General features: G+C 44.6%; 3 protein-coding genes across 4 annotated transcripts in view; 1 reads left to right on the plus strand and 2 right to left on the minus strand.

Annotated features, from left to right (window-relative positions):
- The window catches only part of exoc2 (exocyst complex component 2), a 41170-nt gene extending 40486 nt beyond the window's left edge, over positions 1 to 684 (plus strand). For both annotated transcript variants that reach the window (XM_053430703.1, XM_053430704.1), the window contains one exon: positions 255 to 684. In XM_053430703.1, the coding sequence (XP_053286678.1) occupies positions 255 to 348 (94 nt within the window). In that variant the 3' untranslated portion in view covers positions 349 to 684. The remainder of the gene's footprint in view (positions 1 to 254) is intronic.
- A 2558-nt stretch (positions 685 to 3242) lies between these two features.
- LOC128448139 (interferon regulatory factor 4) lies at positions 3243 to 9529 on the minus strand. Its single transcript, XM_053430705.1, has 9 exons — positions 9426 to 9529; positions 9057 to 9256; positions 8018 to 8204; positions 7627 to 7700; positions 6348 to 6480; positions 6151 to 6255; positions 5245 to 5622; positions 4327 to 4439; positions 3243 to 3713 (listed from the first exon to the last, which is right to left on the minus strand). The coding sequence occupies exons 2-9, from the start codon at positions 9252 to 9254 to the stop codon at positions 3537 to 3539; spliced, it is 1365 nt and encodes a 454-aa protein (XP_053286680.1). The 5' UTR covers positions 9255 to 9256; positions 9426 to 9529; the 3' UTR covers positions 3243 to 3536.
- A 1957-nt stretch (positions 9530 to 11486) lies between these two features.
- Positions 11487 to 13529, minus strand: part of LOC128448035 (dual specificity protein phosphatase 22-B) — a 10446-nt gene continuing 8403 nt past the window's right edge. Inside the window, exons 6-8 of the mRNA XM_053430556.1 lie at positions 13003 to 13077; positions 12425 to 12596; positions 11487 to 11636 (exon numbers count right to left, since the gene is read on the minus strand). Of these exons, the coding sequence (XP_053286531.1) occupies positions 11487 to 11636; positions 12425 to 12596; positions 13003 to 13077 (397 nt within the window). The remainder of the gene's footprint in view (positions 11637 to 12424; positions 12597 to 13002; positions 13078 to 13529) is intronic.

Raw genomic sequence — 13529 nt, forward strand, 5'->3', positions numbered from 1 at the left:
AGTGGTTTTTCCAAACGTTTCCTGGGCCCTGACAGAAAAGACCTGATCTCATTGATCATGTGAATGAAGAGCAGGACCTGTGTTGAAGACTTCAGGTTCTGATCAGGCAAATGGTCTCAAAGGATCTGAGATGAAAGGTCCCAGAGGCCGATGAACAGAACCTAACGCTGTTCCTGAAACAAGTGAACTTCTGGTGTTTTCTTCATGAGTTACAGTTTCCCTCCCAGTGATCCCAGCATGTTTGTCCTCCTCAGGTTCCTGAAGCAGCTGATGGGGAAGTTCACGAGCAGCATGCAGCTGCAGCTCACCTGCTTCCACCCGTCGTCCGTGCAGCCTGTGAAGAGATGAACCGTCTCTTATCTGAATCATCTAATGAAGCTTCTCTCTTATCACTGTGTTCACTCATCTCTGCTCTTCTCAGAATCACTTTCTGCTTCACCTGATTGAACCCTAATGTGTGTGTGTTTGATCTTATTACTGTGCCAGACAGTCCCAGATGAGCTGGTTATGCTAATGACTCGAATGTGGGACCACGGCGTGAGTTGTGTCTCGGCGAAGACACGCAGGTCACGACCCCGTCTGAGCTCAGAGGTAAACGTCTGTCCTGAACATTCAAAGAAGCCACTGAAGCTTTGTCCTGTGACATTTCAGTCGCCCAATAAAGTGAAACAACTTCATGTCAAACGTTGTAATTACGTTAATTTCTTATTATTCTTATGACCCATCCTGCAGCGAGTAATCCAGATGCTTCAGCTTCACTTCATTTATCGATTTAGCTCCAAAAGTGAATCATCTGCAGAAACAAGTGATTCTCCAAGCAAGTTGGGTCAAAATCCCATCATGCATTGTTGAGTTCTTTTGGACACACACACACACAGACACACACACACACACACACACAGACACACACACACACACACACAGAGGTTTCAAACGAACAATTTTGCATTAGTGCACATTCGTTTGACACCAGTGGCTTCAGCCCATTCATCTGTGGAGCTGCAGCTCTCTGGTTCACTCAGACTGTCTGGCCCCAGGTCTGTGGGCGGAGGGTGTGAGCTCAGGGTGTGGACAAGGCGTGTGCAGGGCGTGTGCGATGGGGGGGGGGCAGGCAGGCCGTTAGTCAGGGCCGTGAACAGAAGACGCTGCAGGTGAATCCAGCTGAAAGTGTCCTGACGCTCACAAAGTGAGACGTGTGGTTAGGTTCAGGCGGAGGAGACGCCCACGGCTCACAGGAGAGCTGAGGGTTTATCTGAGGACACTGTGGACGTGGTGTCCTCGTGGTGTTGACACAGACAATCTGAGACGCTTCACCGTCAGGCTTCTTCAGACTTTCTGTTGTCGTGTGCGTTGCTCTGGGGGAAAGCCACGACAGGAGCTGTTTTGATTCTCTGTGTTCTAAACTTAGCTCTCGCTCTCCTCCCACGGATTCATTCACAAAACAAGATCAAAGCCCCAAACTCCACCCGCTCTCCACCCGCTCTCCACCCGCTCTCCGTTTACAGTAACAGAGCTCAGAGGGAGTTTTCTAAAAAAAGATCCTTATTTAACTTTAATTCAGCAGAACTCTGTTCCATCACGGACGAGGAACATCCTCTGTGATCTCATTTCTGAGTTAGAAGAATCTGTCACATGTGAGAAGCTGTGAAGATTCACTGAGTCTCACCCAGATGTTGTCGAGCAGCTGGACAGACGTTCAGAAACTCTGTGACTCTGGAGATTTGTGTCATTTGACTCAGTCCAATTTCAGTTTTCTATTCAAATGTAAAAAAAGATGTTTGCTCTCGAGGTGACACCTGAAAAACTGGAGTTTTGATGATCTGCTATTATCATTATCAAACTATAAATAAATGTAGTAAATATTTGTGTCCATGTGATTCACGATGACTCTGGAAACACTCGGTTATTGTTTTCTTCAGAATAATATCAGAGGAGTTAATGTCTTAATGTTATAATTTGACAACAATGGATTTTATGAAACAGGAAGAAGATGAATCAGGTTCAGGAGAAATACTCACTGATCAATATGTTGTTGCTTTTTATTGTTTGATATTAATAATTTGGAATCTATAAATGTTCCTCTGTTTTGTGTGAATTAGTTAAAAGTGCTAGAGTGAAATGTTTGATTTCAGTTCTTTACTGAATAAAGTAAAAACAATAACTAAGATCATAAATGAACAAACAACCAATCACACTGGGACCTGAAATAATAGTTTCTATGAACAAACTTCATAACGTTTGTCTCGTTCAGGACATTATTTCACATATTTGTCTCAAATTTATCAATTTTTACCTTTTAAAACATCAACTTTTTCTTTAATTTAATCCCACAACATGTTTTCTTACATTTTGTCCACTTGTTTTGATCCATAATAAAGATCATAACTCTCGTGTTCTGTTCACATCTGTCTGCAGGTCAGTGGTTTTCAGAGAAAAGTCCTCGAGTGATTTTATCTTTTTCTCGTCTTCTCGTGAAACTGATTCTCAGCAGCGACACGTGTGTTTGTGGCTTTTCTGTTGTTGTGATAGTTTTTCCATGGAAGTGGAAACGAGACTCTGATCTATGAGCAGAAACCAGGAAGCCTCTTTCTCCTCAGCGCGGAAAGTGTCGACCGACCTCTTCCTCTCGCCGGCTCCCCTCGTCACGTCATCACGCTGTTTGTGATAAAGAGCTGTTTGATTAACCAGCTTCATCCTGCAGCTGACGCACACTTCCTGCTCTGACACACACACACACACAAACAGACACACACTGACGTTATGAACACAGGTCGTCACTCTTTGCTCCATTTGTTGAAATGTGAACTTTCATTGAAACCTGAACCTCAGATCAGATCTGCAAGTCAAGAGATCGAGTTTCTCTCATAAACAACCAGGCACATTAATTCAACCATAATTGTGAAAGTCTCAACAGAATTATAAGTATATTAATTATTAACAGTTTATCTCTAATATTCAGCAGGAAACTTTTTAAATATGTGAAGAATTGTTGTTACAGCTGCAGCTCTTCAGGTTCAGGAAGCAGAGGATCATGGGTAATATCCAGTGTTCAGTTGTGTCTACAGGGGGCGCTGGTGCACAGTGACATAGTGAAGCTTTAACATGTTGAACCTCAATATGACAAAATCTGTAAAACACAGATTGTTTCTTTATGTTTCGGTTTTAAAAACAAAACTCTCGGCAAAAAGGTGAATAATAACAATTTTTTTATTTAAGGCACAAAAATGTAACATACAGTTTATTTTCTTTTATTTACAATCACCTGAGCTGTCATTTCTGTTTTGTTTAAAAAAGTATAAAAGAAATAAATGATCGCACAAAAATAGAGAAAAAGAGAACCACATGCACACACACACACACACACACACACACACACACACACATCTGTACGGGTCAAACAATAACTGTCACTAAATGTCCATCAACCTCATCCTCATGTGTCAAACTGTCCAGGTTCGTCCTCTGGTCTCAGAGACTCGCTCGCTGCCTCGTGTGGACGTGTGTCCTCCAGGGGACGTGTGTCCTCCAGGGGGCGCTCACTCCTGCAGGCTGCTGCTGCTGCTGCTGCTGTGGTGGTGATGGTGCGTGACCCGCTGGAACTCCTCCGAGCTGCTGAAGTGGTCCTGGACCCCCGGGAGGTCGTAGCTGCGGTAGTAGTGGCCGCCCGGCTGCTGGGCGTAGTACAGGAGCTGCCGGGCGAACAGTGGCTCCACCTGCAGGACAGACAGAGACAGACGGGTCAGGGGACTGGCTCCAGGTTGTGAACATCTAAAAGGCCCAATGTGGAACTCCGGCCTCTAGGGGTCACTTAATCAAAACTATGACAAGAGGCCGATCATGAGATGAAGCAGCGAAGGATCATGGGAGTTGTTGTCTTGAGGTGCGGCTCATGTTCACGGACGAGGTCATGTGATAAAGTTTTATTCACGTGACCAGTACAATAAGTTCAAACTGGCTTAATAAGTTTTCATTTCTCTGGGTTTGAACTTTGTTGGAAACATTTTGGATTCTGAGGATCACAAGTGATGTCGTCATTTGAAGACTTTTCAGGGGAAATTCTATCTTTAAAAAGTAGAAGTGGGTTTTACAAGTTGGTTTGAAAAGTGAAACATAGATTTAAATTCACTTCTGACTTGATCGCAGCTCAAAGGTCCGAGTTAGTTTCTGTTTCCAGAGCTTTCAGCTTTGAATCATTGTTTTAACAGATGTGTGGATCAGCCTGATTCCCCCTCTTCATGATCACTGATGTGGAAATGTTTCTCGTTTCAGCCGTTTCCTTTTTAATCTGATCTCTGAGGGGGAATACAAGTTGTGTTACTTCCTCACCTGGACGCTGAGTGTGCGTCTTTGTCTCTGCGGGTCCAGACACTCGTCCCCGAAGCTCAGCAGCACCTGCAGGCGAGGCAGCGGCCGGCCGTGGAGCCCGAAGCTCTGCAGCTCTGCTCCAGAGGGAAAACACACCAGAGATGGAACCGTGAAGTCAAACAATAAAAGTTTCTCTGATTCAAATGAGTTCAGGAGAAGTGGATTTGAAGGTCGTGACCTTTGGGCTGATTCGTGTGGAAAGTCCAGGTCACATCATGCAAATACAAGAAGCTGTCAGGCAGCTGGAGAGAGCAGCGAGTGGGCGGGGATGATGTGTCATGTGACATGTGACATCATCAATTTCTACTCTGAACTTTTCTATCTGAGCTGGGGGGGGATATCTGTATTCATCTGAAGAGTTTTACAGAAACTTTCCCCAAAGCCACAAACACAGATTTGACGTTTTATTCTCACTCACTGTTAGTTTGTGTATTAATGTTGTATTTGAGTGACACATCTCTTTTCTCTTAAAGTGGATTAATGAGATGTTCCACTTGTTCAGCAGCTGGTTCCAGAATCACCACAGATTCTTCTTTAAGTCTGCGGCACTTTAATAATCTTTAACTATATAATAATCTATATTTAACACATTTACCTGTTTCTCATGTCCGACCCAACGGTTCCCTAATGAAACCACATGTAAGTTCCCTGGATCCAGGTTTCTATTAGGATCTGAACCAAATTGTTCAAAATCTAAAATATCAGTCGTCTAAACATTTAGTTTATTAAGATTAATAAGTCACATGACGAGTTTTTAACATCTTTTTAAGTTGAATATCTTTATGTGTGTTTTGGTTGTGGGCCGTTGATCAGACACAGAGACATTTGAAGAAGTTCTCCAGTGATTAAAAGACAGACGTTGACTCGTCCCCGTCTCACCTGTGAGGTAGTCCTGGCTGTGCAGCAGTTTGCAGGTGACGTCTCTCTCCAGCTTGTTGAGCTTGTCCCCGTACTGGGACGGTCCTCCCTGCCAGTACACCCGGCTCTGACACAGCCTGCAGGCGTAGAGGCCGTCCGCACCCATCCACAGTAACACCCCCCTCTCCAGGGAGGACGGGGGGCTCGGGGGACAGTCCTCCGTCCTCCTGGGGGCCGACAGGGTGTCCACGGGCAGGGGGACCACATCGGGGCCTCCGGGCATCAGGCTGAGCTTCTCCTCTGGGGAGCAGGGCGTGATGTGGCAGCCCTTCGGACTGGAGGTGGTCACCTCCCTCACCAGGCTGTCCCGCATGTACACGGACACGTGCAGGCGGAAGTCTGGAGGAAGAGGAAGAGGAGGATGAAGAGGAGGAAGAGGAGGTATTAAACTTTTCATATTTACATTCTGAAGCTTTCATCTGTTGATGTTTTCTTTCTCATTTGTGGATTTATCTCTAACGTCTCACTGAACTTCAAACGTGTCATATAAACACATCAGGTTCAGGTTCTTAGCAAATTCAACCTTACATGAATCTTTACTGGTTTATATAAATATTCAGGATTATTGTCTGATCCATAAGATTTGTTATCAAACCCTTATGTCAAGGAAATGTAACTGAACTTTGATATTTTAAAGTTTCATCAATTCTAAGGAAATAAAAGTAAAAAATATAGATATATAATCCTGAATGCACATGTTTATTCTCTAGAACAAAAGTTTTCATGCCCACAAACCGATCGATTTATCGTCTGATCAATAAATCGATCGAGCTCTTTGACTGAACTTTGGTTTCACACAGAAGTCCCCTCCTCTCCTCAGAGAGTTAGGATCCGTTCAGACAGAGAGAAGCAGAAATGAGAGTTCACCTGAAACGGCCTCGGCTGATCTGATGCCAGCGTCCAGGGAGAAGGGGGGCGGAGCCTGAGCGTCAGCCGGGCCGTACGAGTAGATGGACGCTCGGAGCTGGTAACCTGTCAGACGCACACAAGTTCAGGTGGTTACTACAACCGCCCCGGACGCTAATGTGTGTGTGTGTGAAGTGTGTGAACATGCGGCATCGAACCGTTCTCTATGGACGGGCCCTGCCAGGACAGGCTGCGGGGGGGGCAGGGACACTGGGAGAAGGGCAGCTCCGACGTCGGCTCCGGACAGAAATCTCTCCAACTGCACTCGGGTGTCGTCACGTACTGAGGCATCTACACACAGACACACACACATCATGTACTGAGGCATCTACACACAGACACACACATCATGTTCTGAGGCGTCTACACACAGACACACACACAAACATCATGTACTGTGGCATCTACACACAGACACACACACACACACATCATGTACTGAGGCATCTACACACAGACACACACACATCATGTACTGAGGCATCTACACACAGACACACACACATCATGTACTGAGGCATCTACACACAGACACACACACATCATGTACTGAGGCGTCTACACACAGACACACACATCATGTTCTGAGGCGTCTACACACAGACACACACACATCATGTTCTGAGGCATCTACACACAGACACACACACACACATCATGTACTGAGGCATCTACACACACACACACACACATCATGTACTGAGGCATCTACACACAGACACACACACATCATGTACTGAGGCGTCTACACACAGACACACATCATGTTCTGAGGCATCTACACACACACACATCATGTACTGAGGCATCTACACACACACACACATCATATACTGAGGCATCTACACACAGACACACACACACACACACATCATGTACTGAGGCGTCTACACACAGACACACACATGAAGTTGATATGAGTCAAACCACTCCTTCACCTGATTCACCTCAAACCCCCAAATACTTTTAACGCTCTGCAAAAATATATATTTATATATAGTTTCTCATTTTTGTAATATTGCTTGCGTATTATTTATCCTACTCTTAATTAAACTGTATTTAGTTTCACATCTGTGAGCGTTTTAATGAGATGAGGAGTTTAAATCCTATAACGATAAATAAATGGTTAATAACAAATGAGAGTTTATATTGAAATTAAAAGTTTTATTCTCCAGATTAAATCCTCAGTGTATGACCTGAAATATCAAAAAACAACTTTAACGTCCCATCCACTAACATGGAGGAGGCTTGGTTGTGACATGTCCTGCAGCCAGCCACCAGGGGGCGAATGACTGCTGATTGTTATATCTCTAATATTTACTTTCCTTGCACTTTGTAAACTGTGTTTTACTGTATAAGTACTATATAAATCAAGTTATTATTAGTATTATTAAGTCACCCAGCTCTGTAGTTAATGAGTCTGTGAATCCTCCTCACCTGAGACTGCAGAGCCGGGTAGGGGTGGACCTGGAAGCCCATTGGACTCAGGGGACTGTCCTCCTGTCGAGGTCCTGGAAGACAGACACAGAAAAGACTTAGAGGACTGTCCCCCTGTCCAGGTCCTGAGAGACAGACAGACATACAGACAGACTGTCCTCCTGCTAGACGGCTCCTCCTGTGGTGATGACATCTTGACCTCAAACTGTGGTTTACACGTTTGACTTTTCAAACTGTTCATTAGAACTCTGAGAACTTTGTGACCTTTATCAGAGAATTTCCAGATGTGATCAGATCAAAACCGAAGTTTATCACAAAGTCTCTGATATGATATGTAGTGGGATACATATGTGTGTGTGTGTGTGTGGGGGGGGGGGGGGGGGGCACTGACTTTTCTTGGCGCCCTCCGGGATGATGCGGTACACCTTGTACGGGTCGGAGATGTCCAGCTGGCTCCGCTCCACCATCTCCTCGAAGTCGTTGCTCTTGTTGAGGGCGCAGCGCAGCCGCGTCTTCCAGGTGGGGGGGTCCGGTTTGTCGATGCCCTCCCGGAACTTGCCCTTGAACAGCGCCCAGGCCTGCGGACGAGAGCCCGGTACACGGGTTAGAACACGCTGCGGTCTCTACCCGCGGGAGAGATGCGGGCTCGAACACACGGGACCGCGCAGCCGGCAGATGTGCAACGAGCTGCAGGTTTGATATCAACTGAACATCTGGAATAACGTGTTTTCTAACGGGAACGTGTGAGATGTGCGCAGCCTCTCGGCTCTCATGGAGGTAGAGGAGGCAGAAAGTCAATAGTTAGAGGTTCTACCAAATTTACCTCTAGGATATAGAATATATTATATTTCTACAACAACTTAACTCACATACTATGTTTTATTATTTTATTTTAAAATCTTTATATGCTTATTTTTATATTCTTGCACGGAGCGATTGTAACAAACACAGTTTCCCTCTGGGATCAATAAAGTATTCCTGATTCTGATTTGATTCAAAGTGCTTAACATCAAATATGAAATACATCATGACACAACTTAAAAGAAACACAGAAATCCCCTCGCAAGATAAAAAGAAGCATTTCAAAATAAACTATTATCCAGATGTGCTTGGTGAATAGAATAAGAAATAAAAGGTGGAAGGTAACAGTGTTAAATATTAGTAATTTTTGGACAAATACATTTTCTCCAGTTTTTTTAAAGCGTTTTAACTTTTAAAAACTATATTTTATGTCATGAATCCATAAGTTCCAGCCTCTGCAGACTTCGTGCGTAAAGTTCTTTACTTTGGTTCAACACGTGAACGTATTAAAAGAGAAATAATGTATGATTGAAAAGCTGATTTCTCATTTTTCATCTGTTTCTCCTTTTCCACCGCTGCTCCTCTGACAGTCACGTGCTTCTTTACGCACGCGGGCGCGTGGCTCGTACCTTGAAAAGCGCGGCATCCTCGTCCCGGTTGTAGTCCTGCTTCCCGGCGTGTTTCCACGGGATCCGGAAGATGCTCTTCTCGTCGTTCTCCCACACCAGCCCCGGGTACTTCCCAGTATCCACCTGCTCGATGAGCCACTGGCGCAGCTTCCCGTTCCCGCTGCTCGTGGAGCCTCCGTAATCCAGCTCGGCGTTCATGTCTGTCCACACGCACGGAACAGGTCTGCTGTCAGGTGCTGCAGTGTGTGTGTGTCTGTGTGTGTCTGTGTGTGTGTGTGTGTCCAGGTTAAATCGTGTATCTGCCACCCACCGCCTCGCTCCCCGGCTCCCCCCCGCAGAGATGTGCCCGTGCGCCCTGACGCCTCTTACCTGTGAAACTCGAAACCCGAGAAACTTCAGAAATCAATCAAAGTGTCAGAAAGTCAGAAAGTCCTCATCGTGACCGAGGAGCCGCTTAAATCCTCCAGCCCGAGGCAGGGGGGGGGGGGGGGGGTGGAGACCCGGGGCCGGAGGACGCACCTGCTGCAGCCGGGGACCCGCCTCCATCCTCCAGGGCGCACGGAGGTAAGACGCCCGGGGGGAGGAGCGGGGGAGGATAGGGGGAGGAGAGGGGGAGGAGAGGGGAGGAGGGAGGAGGGGAAACCCTGCCGGAGTAAATCAGAAGTGACACGACCGCGCGCGCGTGGAAAGTTCTGTCGAGGAGACGAAAACATTTCTCTGAAGTGATAACGTTTCACGAAGAGAAGCTCGTGGACCAGATCGAAAAGTTCCCACAGGAAGATTCAAGAGAATCACTGTGACGGAGCCACAGAGACAAACTGGAGGAGGTTCTGATTATCACGGGTCCACTGACTATATTAGATTATAGATTATAGATATAATCTGGATTCTAGATTCAACCACGAAATACACTGGAAGAAGAATCAATTTCTGAATTTAAAACTTCATATTTTAAACGTTTCCTTGAGTAAAAGTACAACAAGTAGAAGCATCACCATCTTTATCAAATTAGTATTTGGTATAAAAGTATTCGAGGCTCCTCAGTTTTATGGATAAATTATCTTTATTTGTCAGTTTTACACAATTCACACGTCATAGAAAATAAACAAGATGAAACTATCATAAATCTGATGTGATAAATCTGATGGATGGATTAACATTGACAAGGAAACGTACAATAGTTTCATATTCATGTAAAGTATCTGAATAAAACTAAGCTAAACTAAGAAAAGTACTTCAGGTATGTGAGGGTTTTTATTAATGGAGCATTATGATAAGCAGCAGTTTAATATTGTATTTTATTTTAGGTGTGATTCACTTTCATGGTTTTGTCTTCGTTGGACTAAACAAACTTTATACAAACAAAATGAGGTGAAAGTAGTTTTCAGGTCGAACTGGTCTCAGAATATTATTAATACTACAAAATAATACTTGTTTACCGACAGAAATCCTAATTCTGAAATAAAAACATATTATAAAATTATATTATGACTGTCAGTGCTGATTAAACATGATTATACTGTTGTAGCTGAGTTAGAGCTACAGTTTAAAAAATATATATAATGAGTATTATCACTTTGTGGTTTTTGTACTTTTACTTTTATTTAAATTACCTTAATTCTTCCACGAGTTCCACCAAAGAACTATTATTTCAATCAGTAAATAAAAAGTGTAAAGACCTTAAATTATCCAAAGATTTAAAATATTGATCTTAATAATATATTTTTATTTTCTTGTTCATAATCAGTTTCCCCTTCAGATCTAAATTGTAGATTTTCCAGTGAACACTCGCTGCTGAAAGTTGATGAACAAACTCTCATGTTGATTCATAATTAAAACAAATGAACATGTTTAATTTTCGTGTGAATCGTTGATATTTGTGTTTTGTTTTGTTTATTCAGTTTCTATTGTCGATTTCCCAACAACACAAACAAACCTTTATCCTCAGAAGCCGTGAGATCAAGAGATTCACGTCTTTCACTCTGTGCAGAAACTAATACTCATAATTCAAGTAAGAGACACAGCATTACAGAACTGAGTGGGGGGGGGGGGGGGGGGGGGGGGCTGAACGTGCGCTCACACTGTGGACTGTATGTTTCCTTGTTGTCCTGCTTGACTGCCCGAGCGTGTTATTTTGACAGTTAGTGGCGAGGACACCACGAAGGGGACAAGAGACGAGGACATTAAAGAAAAATCCCCTCGTCACATGACCTCAGAGTGTCTCTGTTAGAACAATGTTCAACACCAGGTCGGGGACCGGACTTCTCCCACAGAACCCGAGTGGTTCTACTGGTTCTACTGGTTTCTCTCTGCAGGATCGACCCTGAAGCGTGGAGGCCGCCGCTCTGGTCCCGGTGAGGTCAAAGGTCAGCGCCCCCGGGCCCTCGGTCCTCGGCTGCTCCAGCTCGGCCGAGAGGAGACGGTTTGTGATCAGGTTCGACTTGTGGCCGCCGCCGGAGTGATGCTGGTCGTTATGGTGTCGCTGCTGCTGCAGGTGGACTTCCGGGTTAGAAGAGCGGCGAGCTCCTCCTCGTCGTTGAAGGTTTGATTCCCGTACCGCTCCTTCCACGACGCCCGGTACTGGAGACGGAAAGAAAGAGTGAAAACCAGATCAAACCAGATCAAACCAGTGTCCGGCTGAGGTGAAGTAAAGAGGAGGGAAGTTTTAAGTCCTGGTGACGTCTGTAGTTTAACCAGATGTTCACTGAGTCAGTAAACAACAACAACAGCTTCAAATATCAGACGATAACAAATCTTTATCAACTTCACACTGGGTTGTTTGAATAAACAGATAAATCCAGATTCCACCGTAAAGTCAAGAACCAAAAGGTCACAAGTTAGAGTCTGAGCAATTTTACAAGTTCTGATAGTAGAGCTAAGAAAAAAAGGAAGTGGCGTGATAAACAAAATTAATTATTTGTTATGAAACGTATATATCATAGTTTCAAACTGTGTTATTCCCTGAAAAGAACAGATAAAAGTGGAAGAATGTCCAAAATCCTGGATCTGCTCTTTAATCCACATAAAAGTTTGGTTGAAATGTTTTCGATAGTTTTTACGTAAAAACTGCAGAAAAATATATGAACAAAGCCAAACAGACGTCTTCCCCACGTGTGGCCACAGGGGGCGCTGCTCCTCAGTCAAACTACACAGTGTTGCTTTAACCTGCAGCCGCGGGGGAGGAATCTGATGAGCCACATATGTTTCCATATTTATTCACGTAAATAAATAAACACACAGGTAGATATTTCACACTCGTCCTTGAGGATCAGCGTTAAACCTCATCGCGACCTTACGACCTCGGGGCCGGTATCACCTGTAACCTCTGACCTCCCGCCCCCCCGCCCCCCGCCCCGGTTGTCACTCACTTCTTTCAGCTCCATGTTTTCAAACTCCTCCAGCTGCTTCAGGAAGCCCAGGTTGGGCCCCGCACAGGGCCGGGCCGCCCTCACCGCCGCCAGCGCCTCCACCCAGCCGCGGCCCGTCACCGTCATGACGTAGGCCACCACCAGGGTCACGCTGCGGGACACGCCCGCCACGCTGAGGACACACAGCTCCGGGTTGGTGGTGATAATCAGGACATTAGGTTTCTGAGATTCTCGTCTCCAGTGAACTAAGAAGTGAAACCAGCGTTTTTTCCCCCCCGAGCTGTGGTTAAATGTCAGAATCTGGTCGTTTGATACCAGAGAAAATGAAAGATGATGAAATTAACAATGAGAGCGTGAAGTTTTTGTCAGGGAGGCTTTTGTTGTGGCTGAAAATGAAAATGTAATTTATGGTTCTCAGTTCAAGACAAATTCTCACAAATATCAGTTGTCATCTGTGACGTATTAGGATCTGATTTGAAATTAATAACAAAGGCTCTGTTGATAAAACTTTAAATATCTATGGCATATTACATTTTCCTGAAAGAAGAGAACTAAACCTTTAAGAAGTTTTCCCTCACCAGTGAACCAGGCAGCCTTCTCCCTTCAGGCGAGACTCGTGGATGAAGGTGATGCTGTCTCTGAAGTACTGAGTCCTGATGGAAACACAAACATTAAAACCCTCTGACAATAAACAACACGATTACCTGTACGTTTATTAATATCTGCAGTTGTTCATATTCCACCAAATAACATGGAACCTTCAGACAAAGGACTTCATAGATTTCAGGATTTATTTTCTGATGTATACTTTATTGTTGATGTCAAAATAAAGTAACTAAACCAGGGACTGTAAATAAAAATGTTTAAAGCGTCTACATCAGGGTCCCGCCCATAAACAGGCTCAACCAATCGTCAGTCAGTCTCAGATGTCAATCAAGACGTCTCAGCATGTTTTTATACCATCAAACCAAATTGATCTGAGACTTGAACACTTGAACATACGTCAGCGTGATAAGAATTTGTATTTAAACTTTTTAATTTGTTCCGTGTCCCATCTGCTAACATGGAGGAGGCGGGGTTTATGACCTACACTGCAGCCCGCCAC

The sequence above is a fragment of the Pleuronectes platessa genome, chromosome 9, assembly GCF_947347685.1.
Source record: "Pleuronectes platessa chromosome 9, fPlePla1.1, whole genome shotgun sequence".
NCBI lineage: Eukaryota > Metazoa > Chordata > Actinopteri > Pleuronectiformes > Pleuronectidae > Pleuronectes > Pleuronectes platessa.

What these genes read in the sequence shown, in the direction of transcription:
- LOC128448139 (XM_053430705.1), bottom strand. Translation starts at nt 9,254, where the DNA reads ATGAACGCCGAGCTGGATTACGGAGGCTCCACGAGCAGCGGGAACGGG. An exon ending in CCCGGAGGGCGCCAAGAAAA is followed by an intron (nt 7,701 to 8,017) that starts GTCAGTGCCCCC and finishes TCTGTCTTCCAG; the next exon opens with GACCTCGACAGGAGGACAGT. An exon ending in ACCCGGCTCTGCAGTCTCAG is followed by an intron (nt 6,481 to 7,626) that starts GTGAGGAGGATT and finishes GTCTGTGTGTAG; the next exon opens with ATGCCTCAGTACGTGACGAC.